This window comes from Coccinella septempunctata, chromosome 8 (genome assembly GCF_907165205.1).
Source record: "Coccinella septempunctata chromosome 8, icCocSept1.1, whole genome shotgun sequence".
Taxonomy (NCBI): domain Eukaryota; kingdom Metazoa; phylum Arthropoda; class Insecta; order Coleoptera; family Coccinellidae; genus Coccinella; species Coccinella septempunctata.
Window position 1 is genome coordinate 24,420,634 of NC_058196.1, and position 16,010 is coordinate 24,436,643.

The 16,010-nt window shown below is 37.8% G+C and overlaps 1 protein-coding gene across 1 annotated transcript in view; it reads left to right on the forward strand.

The window, feature by feature from the left end:
- LOC123318378 overlaps positions 1 to 16,010 on the forward strand; it is a 118,382-nt gene that overhangs the window by 64,521 nt on the left and 37,851 nt on the right. Inside the window, exon 9 of the mRNA XM_044904986.1 lies at positions 7,677 to 7,783. Within this exon, the coding sequence (XP_044760921.1) occupies positions 7,677 to 7,783 (107 nt within the window). The remainder of the gene's footprint in view (positions 1 to 7,676; positions 7,784 to 16,010) is intronic.

Consider the following 16,010-nt stretch of genomic DNA (forward strand, 5'->3'; position numbering starts at 1 on the left):
CGGATTCCTCGTCCAACTCAATTGAAAATTACAAGAATCAAAAGACGAGTAGGGCTCCATTGTCTTTCTGTTCAATTTGTGGTTTTCACTGAAGAAAGAAGCGATGAGGATATATACTGAAGGACAGTGCGCGTTAGAGATCAGTTTTATACCGAAATTTGTGGGATTTTTACTGGTGCTGGGAGTTAATAACAGAAAACTGTTATAAATTGAATTGAGTTTCAGCGTAGTTTGCATAAAATTTCGATTAATATGAAGCCCAAAGCTAATAATAATTTAACAATTTGGAAATGCCCGCCAAAATCGTTATTAAAGCTAAACAATTACCAAAATCTACCTCAATTGAGGCCTTCATGAATATCCATAATATTTCAGCGTGAATAACATCAGCGGTTCTCTCGTATATAAAGTAATAAAATATAAATGGTATACGTAAGTAAACTACCCTTACGGGTGAGGCAAACATAGAAATGTGATAGGTAAACGACATTTCAACGAGCGCTTTAATTAAAATCCAGTTAATTAAGCAAGGAGTATTTACACTGCATACGAATAAGTACCGAGGTGGGTTCTCAGGAAAGATACAGTATGTTCCGCGATATCACAAACTTCAGATCGATATAGCTCATCAAAAAACACACCAATAATAATTCGAAAGAATTTTTAGAGAGGAAGAACTAACTTTAATAATATTTAGTCACATATTGTGTTCTGTCATCTAAAATCTGAATTCTTTGCACAGTGACTTTTTTCAAGATCTTAAATTTCATGGAGGCATATCTCAAGGTATACAATGATTGGAATAATATTGGTTATACCTATTAGATGAATTTTCTTAAGAATGTTGAACTGGGCTCTTTTCCTATTAACTGAATATTTCTTGCAGAAAAGAAGTGTGCCAATTTTTATTCAATTTGACCCTTGATCGATGGTTGACGAATGATATTCAGAAAAATCTTGAATGAATTGAAAAATTTGAGTTGAATATAGATTCAAATTTTCTATCAAAATATTTCCTTTTTGATAAATATTTTGATACAATATATCCTACATCAACTTCTTCATTTTCGTTTTTCACTTCTACAAATGAAATTTTGAATCGCATTTTGAAAAATAGAAAGTTCGAAAGATAGTATATTTCAATCAGTTATGGTCTTGAGCCATATAGATCACAGATAATCATAAGAATTAGCGGAAAATTTTATAAAGTTCGAATCACAATACTGTTCATCCGATTCTGGAAGAAATGTTATTGCAAAATATAATCTAATGCTCCAATAGAACAAATTCAGTGTTGGAAAATTCAGAAACAAATCATATAATCAAAAACTTCAAAAATGTCATGAAACTCATGACGAAGATTGTTAAAAGATTCACAACTTCTTCTTTTAAACCAACTCTAATGAACATAATGTTACTGTAACACTCATCGGGATAGAAATCTTCGAAAATGAATTAATAATCCATAAGTTATGAATTATCTGACCTTAAAATTCTACAAAGTTTTTTTTGTTTTCAAGAAGAGTCCCTGCCTCGTTTCCAATGAAACATTGTTTAATTAATTATTCCCATAAGACCAGGCTCGTGGGCGGACTGTAATCTACTCGAATTTATAATGCGGAATTAACGAATTAATTTCGAAATATCTTTTCGTCCTATCAAAGCCAATAATCCTTTCCAAATGCCAGCATAGCAGTACTAGGATAAACGGAAAACGTTCGGTTCCATTGAGAGCGACAACATTAAAATAATTGCTGCCGTTGAATGGCACATACCGCAGTCGGGTGCCTTCTGGCGATATTTTCATACTAGCGACGTTTTTGTCATTTCGACTATTGTTTTTCAATTAATCTACCGCTCTGTACAATCAATTTTCCATGCACTTTATTTGTCGTTGTCCGTGTTTATTGTGCGCAACTTCGATTCTAGTTGTTCCGACGAATCTGTTTGTTTTTTGAGCGAAAAAGTTTCCGGATATATACACAACTGGCAGAACTATCATTCGAATGTATATACCATTGCGCTTCCATGAAAAGCCGAAATATGTGGTGGACTTCTAAGAGAAAAGAGTAATTTATTTCAGAACCTTCAAAACAGAAGGGTCGTAGACGTATACGCATTCTGAGGTCAGAATGATCCAGAACCAATAATATATAATAGATATTTATGACGGCAAATGATAATATATTAGTAAATTGATGACCGATTTTAGCAACCAGGCGAGACAATGGACAGTTTTTTGCATATTACATTTTCTAGTCGCCTTAGTTGCCAATTAACCAGCTCTGGAGAATTGTTACTGATATTCATATCACTATCACTATCTGTTTTTGATTATTATGAACACTTATATTCAAACCACCCTAATTCATCCGTAAAATCTAGCAAATTTCGTGAAGAACTAATTCGGCAACAGCAAAACTGACAATTATCATCACAGGCACCTACGAAAATGAATCATAGTAAAAGTGGAAAAACAAAAAAAAATATTTCCTCCTAAACTGGGCCGGAAATTTGAAATTTTGGTATGAAAAAATGGGTTTTCGAACACGCTGAATCTATTGAGAGCAGTTTCGTTGAGATTTTCATCTAGAAAATGGCATTTTTCAAAAATTGCGAATTTCATTTGAGAATTGGTCAAGACGGAACGAACGGTTGCGCCGAGATGGATTACATTATCGGATTTATGACTAGAAGAGTTGCTCTTTCAGAATATGTATCACATTTCCATCTACGGTTACTTTTATTGGGAAATAAACGACTCGAAAGCTGACCTACGAAAAATCCTTAAAAAACTGGGTTCAGTTAAAAATTCGTCAAGACCGAAAGGTTGCGCCGAGATGGATGAAATTCTCAGATTTGTTACTAGAAGAGTTGGTCTTTCAGAATATGTATCACATTTCCATCTACGGTTACTTTTATTGAGAGATAAGCGAGTCGAAAGCTGACCTTCGAAAAATCCTGAAAAAGCTGGGTTCTGCTAAAAATTCGTCAAGACCGAACGGTTGCGCCGAGATGGATGAAATTCTCAGATTTATTACTAGAAGAGTTGCTCTTTCAGAATATGTATCACATTTCCATCTACGGTTACTTTTATTGAAAAACAAACGACTCGAAAGCTTACCTACGAAAAATCCTTAAAAAACTGGGTTCAGTTGAAAATTCGTCAAGACCGAAAGGTTGCGCCGAGATGAATGAAATTCTGAGATTTGTTACTAAAAGAGTTGCTCTTTCAGAATATGTATCACATTTCTATTTACGGTTACTTCTATTGAGAGATAAACGACTCGAAAGCTGATCTTCGAAAAATCCTTAAAAAGCTGGGTTCAGTTAAAAATTTGTCAAGACCCAACAGTTGCGCCGAGATGGATGAAATTCTCAGATTTATCACAAGGAGAGTTGCTCTTCCAGAATATGTATCACATTTCCATCTACGGTTAATTTTATTGAGAGATAAACGACTCGAAAGCTGACCTTCGAAAAATCCTGAAAAAGCTGGGTTCAGTTAAAAATCAGTCAAGACCGAACGTTTGCGCCGAGATGGATGAAATTCTCAGATTTGTTACTAGAAGAGTTGGTCTTTCAGAATTTGTATCACATTTCCATTTACGGTTATTTTTATTGAGAGATAAACGACTCGAAAGCTGACCTTCGAAAAATCCTGAGAAAGCTGGGTTTAGTTAAAAATTTGTCAAGGCCGAGATGAATAAAATTCTCAGATTTATTATTGGAAGAGTTGCTCTTTCAGAATATGTATTACATTTCCATCTAGGGTTACTTTTATTGAGAGATAAACGACTCAAAATCTGACCTTCGAAAAATCCTTGAAAAGCTGGGTTCAGTTAAACATTCGTCAAGACCGAACGGTTGCGCAGAGATGATTTTCTTCAAAACAATTTGTTCAACAAATTTCGCAATGAAGAAATATAGAATATCAAAAAATGAGGAGCTTAACTTAACTTAACCCATTTTCGGAAAATGTTTTACAAAATAAACACTCCTTTCATTCAGTCCAATAAAAATTAACATTTCTGAAAAATAGTACACAATTAGCTACAAAAGATCGATAGGAGGAACTTAAAAGGTCCATTCCCCAATAATGGGCTCCCCACAATAATTCATGGATATTTCTCCATTGCAAGCCGTAATTTCAAATTTACATGAACATCCATATATCCTGATAAACCGTATGTGAGGCCAGTATACGATCATCGATCTTGACTATGTGCCAAATATAATGTATGTTCCGATGGCGTAATTCAAATCCGCTGTTTGGCATTCACGAAATTATTTTGTCGTTCATTTTCATACGTCAAATGAAGTGGGTTACTGGGTTATCGAAAAACCTGTCGGGGTATTGTATGAGAGTTGAGAGCTCTCCCTCAGGAATTGTTATTCTGGATTACTTTGTGCGAATATGCTGAAGAATAAGCTGAATGTTTCTCATGAGGTGTGACCTGCAGAAGAGGTTTATAAACATCTGCTTAGATGTTATCGTTCTTGATTCGCAAATAGTTAACATTAATATTAGAATCACGAATAATCCAAAACAATATTGTAGTCACGGAAACGTGCTAAATACTAATTTGGAAGCTGCGGAGGCCAGCAGCAGTCCATAAGGTACAAATTGGATTTTCAGGTCCCTCCGGTTATTTAGGACCGTCGCTGGCTGCCGGGTTATTTGGGGCCTATTTATAAGAGTTTTTAGGGGTAATTTCTGCTCACGCTGGAACAACCGAGTCATTTGTAACGGACCGAGAGATCTGAACGAACGTTTTGCCGCTCAGGAAAAAATTATCTCCGTCCTTATACTTTATTGATTGTTCCCAATTACGGGTATTATAAATGACAGCTATTATCCCGTTTTGGATGTCGCACGGTGCTGCAGAGCCTACTGAGTATCGAAGGGCTACAAAAGAAATAGTAAAGTTGGAGAAAAACGAAAAGTACTCAAATTTGGAAAACGAAATCGGTAAAATGGCGGCCGTCTACTGATCTAGTTGTTTCTGGCATATACGAGGATGTACTGATGTCTAGTTAGCCTAGACCAGTTCCATGCATAAAAAAATTTTGCGTTACCATACCAACGAACAATAACTCATTATATAGAAGTGTCAGTGTGAAGTTTGAGGTCAAAAAAGTAAACCAGAATTACGCAATAAATTGAAAGAAAGAAGATGTCCACCGAAATTGTGAACATCGAAAAATTGGAGTATCGAGCCATCATCAAATACCTGTATTTAAAAGGGCTAAGAGGTAAGCAGTTTTACGAAGTTATGGTTAATACCCTTGTTGAAAAATTGGACTGCAAGCTTCAAAAGAGGTTAATTTTCCATTGAAGATGATGACCGATGGGGAAGGCCAGTTTCTGTGTCAGTACCCGAAAATATCGATGCAGTTCATGACTTGATTTTATCAGACCGTCGAATTGGGCTAAAACGGATATCTGAAGCTCTGAATATTTCATACGAACGCGTTTATCATATAGTTCACGTCAATTTGGACATGAGAAAAATTGCTGTAAAATGGATCCCCAAATGTTTGAATGTTGACCAAAAGCGTGCAAGGGTAGAAGCATCGCGTTCGATCTGTGCTCGATTTGAGAACGATGTAGACTTCTTAAATCGAAGTGGTGCTATGGATGAGACTTGGGTACATTTCTACGATCCCGAAACAAAGCAACAATCGATGGAATGGCGACACTCTGGTTCTCCAAGACCCAGGAAGTTTTGTGTCCAAAAATCTACTGGAAAAGTTCTTGCTTCAGTTTTTTGAGATTGTCATGGAGTAATCATGCTTGATTTTTTGGATAAGGGTAGAACAATAACCGGATATTACTATTCGACATTACTGAACTCTCTACGGAAAAAAATTTAAAAAGAGAAAACACGCGGAAAGCTATCCAAAGGTGTTTTGTTTTTGCAGGATAATGTCCCTGCACACTAATCTCATGTTGTCATGCAAAAAATTCGTGATTTGGGGTTTGAATTACTAGAACACCCCCCTTATTCACCAGATTTGGCTCCATTCAACTATCAACTCTCTCCTCAACTGAAGAAAAGTTTAAAAGGTCGTTAATTTTCTTCCAACGAAGAGGTAAAAGAAGCTGTGGAGGTCTGGTTTGCAGAGTAAGAAGAAACATTTTTTTTTTAAGTTTAGAGACGTTGCAGGTTTGCTGTAATAAATGTATCCAAGTAAGAGGTAAATATGTTGAGTAATAAATTATTTTGACATTGAAATTCTGTAAGGTTCTATAGTAGGCTAAGAATTTTTCAATATATCCTCATATCGAGCGGTATAGACCGCATTTCTTCGGTTATTCGTTGCTTGAGTTGAGGCAGAGTGTGTGGACGATGTTTTAAGACACTATCTTTGAGATAGCCCCAAAAAATGAAATCTCAGATGCTCAAATCAGGTGCAAGCTGGCCACCCCACGTCTCCTCTCAGTAGAACCAGGCGCCCTGGGCACATCTGTCTCAAAACAACTATCAAATTCGAGCTGTAGCCCTATCCTGGAAGAACAAGATATCGAAACGTACCGCTAGGAACTTACTGTGAATCGATGCAGTCTGTTTCAAATCATGGTACCGACGAAAATCAGCAGATCCTAAGAAACACAAAGAGCCCTTCCGCACCACCACCCTTCAAAACTCGCCATTCGACTCTGCCACACCCTGTGCAATTCGAGTGTTCAACAATTGGACCAACCAATTGCGTGAACTGTCCTTAAAAAAAATTTATTTCAATATACAGGGTGAGTCTTTGACTCGTACAGATATTTTAACAGTAGATTCTCGAGGTCAAAAGAAACACTTCTCTACTTTACCATTTTTTCCGAGTCAGCTCCGTTTAAACGATACAGGCTGTTCAAAAATCATAACAAAAATTATTTTCAGCTCTATCTCACAAACGGTTTTATCGAATGAAATGAATTTCGGAATATCGTTTTCAATTCATTTGATGAATCTTTTTCGAACACAAGATATCACCTACATCTTCCAGTTTTCTCATTTGACCATTACGTACCATAAAAGTAGCAAAAATTCAAAGAGACTCTTGAAACTAAGTTGGACGCTATCTAATAAATATTTGAACGTTTTGTGAAATTAAAGTATTCTTCATATTTTATCGTATAATGCGCTGTTTTCGAGTAATTTGATGTATAAAAATATCTGTGATAGTCGAAAAATTGGGTATCTACTTTGGCTGAATGCAGCTCTGTTTAAAAGATCCACAGATGTGTAGTGTTACACATTTAGCCAGATATTCTGAAGCTTATTTGTTTTTCTAGGAGTGGCACAACTCATAATGAAAACTTAAAATGGCTATATCTTTTTATCAGGGCCATTTAACCTCAAGAACCTACTGTTAAAATATTTGTACGAGTCAAGACTCACCCTGTAAAGATGACAAGGTGAATAAGATGATGAATTTTTGGAAACTGGCTCGATATTTCAATCAATATTAAGATGCTTCATTGTTCTACTAGCGCCTTCAATATTGTGAGAGTTTAAGATTCAATTAGTAAAGATCAGCTCTCCTCAAGAAATCGTTCAATTTTCATCGTCAACCATCGATTCAGCAATATTTCACAGCGCTAACACATCAAAGAGGTTTTCTTTGTTATTCGAAAATAGAAAAATATGAACATGTTTCTTGTGTTATTCATAACTTAGGGAGGTGTTCGGCGTTGAGGAGAAGAGCCATGCGGGCCACATGAAGTCCGTGAAACAGTCGGTCTTGGATGGGACATCCAAGTGGTCCGCCAAGATAGTCATCACAGGTTTGTTCACGACGATGTATTGAAGACCTAGAAATGGAGATATGTCGATGTATATATTTTGTTCTATGCGGTGGAGACGCGCATCGGAGTGTAAACCATGCATGCGCGTATTTAATCGGCTTTTTTCTAGGTCTGGTTTGGACTTCCGATGTCAAGTCTCCACCGGAATGCAGAATGTTAAAGTGCTGCTTTTGCTATCATGGATATATAAACCAGATCCTTTTCCCATACTGTTCCAATAATACCCAAACATTGACTTTCACATGCCTAGTCATAAAATACAACAAACAATACACACCAATTAGTCATTTCAGACGTACCTACAAGTTTTGTGTGGCAAAGAATAGCCCCAATAAGAAACACTCCTTCTGACAAAAATGATGTATTTTTTATGAAATATCTTTGAAACGTGACATTTTGAAATAACCCATTTCCCAAAAGCACTTAAAAATGAAAAACAAAAATAGGTATTTAAAATTTAAAGCGTTTCATGTGGATTGCACAAGTTGGCAACATCAACTGAAATATGCCTTGATAATAAAGGAAAACAAATACATTATCTTGATGAGATAGACAAAGATGGCTGTCTATGAAGTCTGCGACGAACGAGGAAGGTCGTAAAATTTTATGGGATTTTTATGGCCGGTTGCAGTTGAAGCTCGCCAATAAGTAGGCGCCTGTAGATCAACAGCTGTTAGTTTATAAACAAGCTGATCGGACATTGTTCTTTTCATTGTCTTGTATGCGTTGCTGCCAAATCGTAAACTCCGCACAAAGAGATTGAAATTTTAAAACCCCATATTCGAAGGATGATTTTGAATAGTTTCCGCGGTGAATTTGAAAAAATCGTGAATGAAACTCATAATTATTCAGTTTAAACTTGCATATGCAGTGATAACCCAAATTGAGGAGAATTCCCTATTTCAGGTATCCATAATGAACTGGAACTATGAAAATGAGTGTCTCTCTTTTTGTAGTCGTTGGCCTCAGCAATGTTGATGATTTCAATCGGATTGAACAAATACAAAATACAACAATTGTTGCGTTCATTGATGTATTCTCGAGACTTATTTTGCATCAGATGTATGTTTGGTCATTGATGTTTTTCGAATCGTCAATTTCAGTCTTTGCGACTCTAAAAGATCAACAGTGCCAGCGACCACTTGCCCTTCTAACTTCGAGACAGTTTTACAAGATAAGTTGTTATTTTCACGAACTGAAAACGAATTTCCATCAAATTAAACAGACTCAACCAAATGAATGAGTTCAAAGACTGAAGCATCCGCCTGCAGAACGCAATCATTATAATTACGGTATGGAGGGGACCAAACTCTGCGATATTCGAATCGGGCAAGAAGTTTAGAAGATTCAGTGGGAAAATTGGATGTAATAATTCAATTCTTTGTTGTATTGGAAATCTCATTTTGCGCTCACCTGAACCTGCAACACACCGGATACCCGGCATGGGGCGATGGTTGGTTGGGTGGGGGGTGGTTCACGGTTGAATTTGGGGTTGTACGTGATCCCATTGTGTCACGGAGAAAACTGGATATTGACTCTCTTGGCGCCGAAGAGGGTCGATTATGAGCGAAGATCTCTATTCAGTCGTAAATTTTTCTGATAAAATTTGATAGGGTAATAATATTGGTTACTTCCTTTGAACTTTGCTTTGTATCTGTTATTGGACAGTCAAGCTTATATTGATATAATATACTTGTGTGTACTTGGATACAATGGGGAATTTCCCTCAATTTGGGTTATCACTGCATATGCAAGTTTAAACTGAATAATTATGAGTTTCATTCATGATTTTTTCAAATTCACCGCGGAAACTATTCAAAATCATCCTTGAAATATGGGGTTTTAAAATTTAAATTGCTTTGTGCGGAGTTTAAGATTTGACAACAGCGCATACAAGACAATGAAAAGAACAATGTCAGCTTGTTCATAAAATAACAGCTGTTGATCTACAGGCGCGTACTTACTGGCGAGCTTCAACTGCAACCGGCCATAAAAATCCCATGAAATTTTACGACCTTTCTCGTTCGTCGCATACTTCATAGACAGCCATCTTTGTCTATCTCATCGAGATAATGTATTTGTTGTCCTTTATTATCGAGGCATATTTCAGTCGATGTTGCCAGCTTGTACAACTCTCACAAAACGCTTTAAACTTTAAATACCCATTTTTATTTTTCATTTTTAAGTGCTTGAAATAATATTTTTTGGGAAAAGGTTGAATGGTTATTTCAAAATGTGACGTGTCAAAGATATTTCATAAAAAATACATCATTTTTTTCAGAAGGTGTATTCCCTATAGTAATCCCAACTTGGGTTTCTTTTTTGGAGCAAATACCTGGGAAGTTCATTAGAAGACCACCGAAGATAGTGAATATCTTTCTCGATATTTCATAGATTTAGTCATGACCCCCTACTGATCATAAGTACCATTATTACATGCTTCTTTTTACCTAAATCAGACATTAAAATCTTTGAGGTTGACCTTGCATATTTCTCTAAAACCCTCTCCACGCTTTCTACCGTTTTTCGGCATATAGCAAGCGGTATGGCCCATATGTCTTCGGTCAGGCGCTGCTTGTGTTGTGGCAGGGTGTGTGGACGATGTTTAAAGACCTTATCTTGAAGGTAGCCCCAAAGAAAGAAGTCGCAGATGCTCAAATCAAGTCCCCCCACGTCCACTCTCAGTAGGGGGACTAATTAGTAGGTACTGATTACAAGTACCAGTAGTACATACTTCTTTGTACCAAAATCAGACTGAGGTGGACCTCGTAAATTTCTCTGAAAACCTTTCCATGCCATTCAATACAATGATAGCCATCATTTTCGGTCTGTTCAATCCTAATACTAGGTTGTTCAAAGTGATCAATTGAAGTTAGGGTGTAACGAACTCAGAAAGTGTTTGATTTATCCTTCATACTATCAGTTTTTTGTTCGTTTGCGATACCATGATGATTCCAAACCCACAATCAGTTCATCTCCTAAGAAAAGAGTATTTCATATTGCAGGCTGAACTATATGATGTCCTTGGCTGCACGCTGGAGAATACTCTCAGATGATAGGTACTCCGGAAAACACATTTACATACAGGGTGTTTTCAAAGGTGAGGCTTTTTTCTTGACAGAAGGTGGAACTCATCAAAATAAGTCGTTTAACCAAAAATTCTCTGTATAAAATATCCAAGATTGCTGAGAAATAACCCATAGAGGTTCGACAAAATTTCATTGAATTTCAAGTACAGGACTGTGGAAGGTGACTCCGGCATCGCAAAAACGGAACAAAACATAAACATATGACTGGGCAATGAATGGTTCAGTACCAAGTTCATCGGATTGGATGCATCAGGTCACTTTTTAAACAATCATAATTGGTGTATCGTGCAATTTAGGGTGAAAAAAAAAATGTAGAAAATCGAGGCAGTTTCTTGAAAGTGCTTATGTTAGTAATGTTGAAAAAGTGATATGATGTTTCCCCATTTTTGTGAGGATTTTTGGAATGTTCGTACAAGAAGATAGTGATGCCCGTAGTAGAAAAAGTCGTGAATGATTTTGACGAATTTTATTGATGGGATTTTGAAGTATTATTCTATTTTTTACACTTGTGTCCTAAGTCTCATCTGTCAGTTGGTATCGAAATGAGCCATTTCAAAAAATCGTGTAAGTTACTAAAAAATAATGAGAACAATTCGGCAATCCTAAGTTTCCATTTTCATTACCACGTAAATATCTAACAGGCCAATATCCTAAACGAAACCACATGCTCGAATCAGGAGATGGGTTTTTTCCCACTGCTTTGCGATAATTCAGCTAACAAACAGTCTAGGGTCGTATTAGGATCTATTTCAGTAATCATTGTCAATTTTTTCAACGTTGTCATTAAGAAAGTTTTGCATAGGTGATTTTTGGTGAAACTCTTCATTCTGACCAGTTTTACCTTCTGTCGAACAAAATGCCTCACCTTCAAATACACCCTGTATACTATGAGAGTCTGAGAGCCCTGAAATCCCTTTTTGAGGAAAAAGTCAATTTCGATTCCGTAGTAAAATGGAGGAAAGCAGTTAAGCGGAGGGGCCTCTAAACTTTTGCTCATCCAGAACCAGTGCTGTCCATCTGTCATACATCTGTCAAGAATTTCTTGACCTTATAAGGTGGTTACTTTCTTTGGATACAATGTGTACAGATGGTTTAATATAATTGAATTTCAGCTCGAATTCTTCTTCAATAAGTATATTTGTTTGAAGTCTATTTCGCGTATCTGAGATAACTCAAAATCCGCTCACACAGTTTCAGTGATTCCAACGTGTTATTGGGTATTGCAGATGATTTTGTTGAGCTCCATTTCTGCGAAATATCGACCTTCAAACTATAGCCCATTAACACAGATTGCTCCAACACGATTGTCACCAAAAGCAGCGTTCGAAAAATAAACCCCTCGCAACTTTTCGTTATCTCGACACTCCTTTTTTTGCACTGTTCGAAGCTGGAGCATTTTTCCATACAACCTGACGGAGAATACCGGTCGTAAATGTCAAACTCCGGTCCGAATCAGAAAATGTTGCAATTATACGGCAACGCGTAATTCTTCGGAAAGCGAAATTCATCTCGCCGAACCGTAAATCTCATCTAGTTGGCACTTTCACATGGTCATAGTTCCGCGGCTCGCCGAACAAAAGGCTCCCTAAAAATCCCAGATGTGTTCATGTATTGTGGCGAAAAGTCGTAAAATACGTCATGTTTTCCCCCTGTTGATACCGAAGGCGAACTCGCGATTTAATATGGCGCAACGACTTGTGTAGAGAGGAAACTTCGAAGTGAAAAATGTCGCATGTGGCAAAAAAAATTAGCGGATGTATGAACCGTAAATTTGAGTTAACATTCTGCTTTTGGAGACGGTGTGGAATTTTTTGCACTGAAACGACCCAGGAAGGTTAGATCTGAATACCGGGAGAACAGAGTGGATCAATGGGAGTAGAGAGATGATTTTTTCATTACGACACTTGAAGGCACTCTTGGTAAGCATTTGGTGGTAGAGAGTTCAATCACAAAAAAAGTTATTCTGGACCGAATCAAGCAGTGCATGCGAAATGGTCATCGTTTGCACCATGTAACATATGAATTATTATTATTTGAACTGCGGTCGTTGTGGCACTATTTAGCCTTTCGGGAACTGCGACCATGTAGATCTTTTGTTCTCTACCCTACTCATTCATAGGAACCTAAGGAGGTCGTCAATGGTGTTGATAAAACTGACAACATTATTAGGGGCCTTAGCCGTTACCTCGTGGGTATCCAGGACAGGTTTCCCCATATGAGTGGTTCTTAGGTCCGCCAGCTCTGGACACTTGCATACCGTGTGTTCAGCTGTATCTGCTTCTGATCCACAGAGCCTACAAATCTCATCTGCTGACTTACCAATACGGTGTAAATGATATTTGTACCGACAGTGCCTGTCAGCAGTCCCACCATCACCCGAAGCTCAGCTCGTGACAGCTTTAGCAGTTTTCTGGTGTAGGTCGGTGAAATCATCACGAATTTCTTTGAGTGTGTAAGTCCAGAAGTGTTTTTCCAGAGGGTTAATCTATTGTTCAACTCCCATTGTTGGACCGCTGCCTTGTATTGGTATTTTCCAAGCCCACAGAAAGGCTCAGGTCCAGCAGGTTGCTCTTTTTGCAAGTTCATCAGCTTTCTCGTTTCCTTCAACCCCACATTGCCCTGGTACCTATAGCTGAGTCACTTTGTTGTCTCTGGCCAGTTGCTTTATGGTATTACGGCACTCCCATGTCAGCAGAGATCTTTGGGAGTGTGATTCCAGGGACCTCAGCGTGGCCTGGCTGTCCGTGGTGATATTAATACGCGCACCTTTGAGGTTAATTTTGAGACACTCCTGAGCGCAAACGTAAACAGACAGTGTCTCGGTCTGTACAATAGAGGGTTCGCTTCCCAAGGCTTTGGAAATCTTCAGTTTAGGTCCATATGCGCCAATGCCGGTGCCCCTTTCTGATTTTGATCCATCAGTCAACCACGTGGATGACTTTTTGTCCAAACGATTTACGAAACTTATTGCACTAGGATGGTCAGCTATGACCGTTTCAAAGGGTCATATGTAACATATGTATCTTCTCACCTTGAATAGAATTCAACAGGGTCTAGGCTGTCTAGAATCATGAGGATTAATCCTTCATGATCAATGAACTTGAATAGACTCAAACCTTATATAGGCATGAAAGATTTTTTTTTCAATGAAGTCTTGAGGAATCGTATTCCATCTTCTTTCATCGCAGTTTTGAGCTCTACGATACTTGATGGAACCGTATCTCTGGCTCGAACCCTATGTTTGAGCTCACCCCAAGAATGTTTAATAGGATTCAAGTCTGACCTAAGGACTGGTCACACCATTGTCCCAACTTCTATCTCTTGAGGAACCAGTGAGTAACACAACAAAATTTTCCCAGATAGATATACCCTGCGTAAAGCACAACATGATCAAGGAAAATGTCTACAACGTATTATTAGGCGATCAGACCTCCTCTCCGACCAACACCAGGACCAAAAACAAGCTCGGTCCACATTTTGGTGGATATTTCAGTCCACAGCATTACCAAAACCGTGTCCCTGGAGGTCTATAGGCCGTCCTCTATTGTCGTTGCCATAGAGACACATTCTGATCTCTCCAGTGAACAGGATGGAGCTTCATTTCTCAATAGTCCAGTTAAGATGTTCACGAGCAAGTTTAAGCAGGACTTGACAGTTACCTGCGGTCATTTTCAGGCCTCTGGCTGACCGTCTTGGTGGCAAGTTAGCTTTCTTGATGCGTCGTCTTATTGTCCACTGACTGACAACCACGCCTCGAACCCTTATATGTCCCTGTTTCACATCAACGCTAGTGAGATGACTATTTCTCAGCAAAGATGTGCTGTGATGTCTCTTTGCTTGTGATCTCCAAGTGAAGCCATGTGTCTACTCGTGAAACAGCAGATTGGCTCATGTTAAGTTCACGAGCGACTTCTCATTGATTATAGCTTGGTACAACTTGGAATTTTGTGGACATGTGTATCAGCCAATGTCTGATGAGTGACAGATAAGAACTCGAGTAATTTCTACACCGTAGTTTGTAGATATAAATACCAGGCTTTCAAATGGAAAAAGTTTTATGGAAATCGGAAAAACCTTTTTCCGAAAAATCAACCCTTTATCCTAGGGTTCGTCTTAAGTCGATTTAATTGCACGAAAGTGTAGATTGCATTTGGAACACCAAACTTGTCGGAAGCTGCTTCAAGACTCATACATAGAGAGGATCAATTGATTCATTGGAGGCAAGAATGGAGTCCAACAAGGTACTATTTCGGGGCCAACATTATTGTGCGCTTGTGGCTAGGAACAAGAGTTATATTATCCTTCATACCAAATGCTCACCTGCATCATCTACTGCTTTTTCTTTTAACAGAAAACTCGCAACTACATCAATTCTTTAAAAAGTTGCGAGCAATCACTCTGACCAGTCTGGCCTAAGAAAAATTCTGGATACTTTGTGATGTGATTCGTGAAGCCAAAGGTTCTCAAGAATTTTCATCTCTCATACTAGCACATACCTTCCGTCATCTACTTGGGGTGGAAAAAACTCAACCCCTGGGAACATAAAAGCCCACTGAAACGCATAATACGATATTTATTGGAGATATCAATTTTTCCGTCGACAAAATTCAATTTGGAATATTCAATAAGAGACACTATATGAAATGCCTACCTAAAACACATGTATATCCTGTTCCATCGAAAGAGAATAAATCAATTGCATCCTGCGATGTTATTGGCGTATTCGAGTGCTATAAATCATAGGCGGCCATGTCGCGAGTACGCGTGATATAATTTGCATTACGTTTCGGTCATGATTTCGATCGTATCACGACTAGAGCTGTATTTACTCGGTTCAAATAGCCCTTAAAACATGACTCGATAGCGTTCAGTTTCACGTGGTTTTTGTGCTCAGTTTTCTGTAATCTTGTCTCTTTTTTTACCATCTTCTTTTCACCATGCAATTTTGTACTTCAAATATAATTGGTGGTTGAAATTTGAGAGCATATACCTAGAGCAATTGAAAATATAACGTTAATAATATAAAAAAAAATTTAAGTGCATGTTCTTTGGGAGCTACTCAACGATAGCTCTTTTTAAACGGTATGTTCTTCAGAATCTTCGAAAGGTTATGAAAA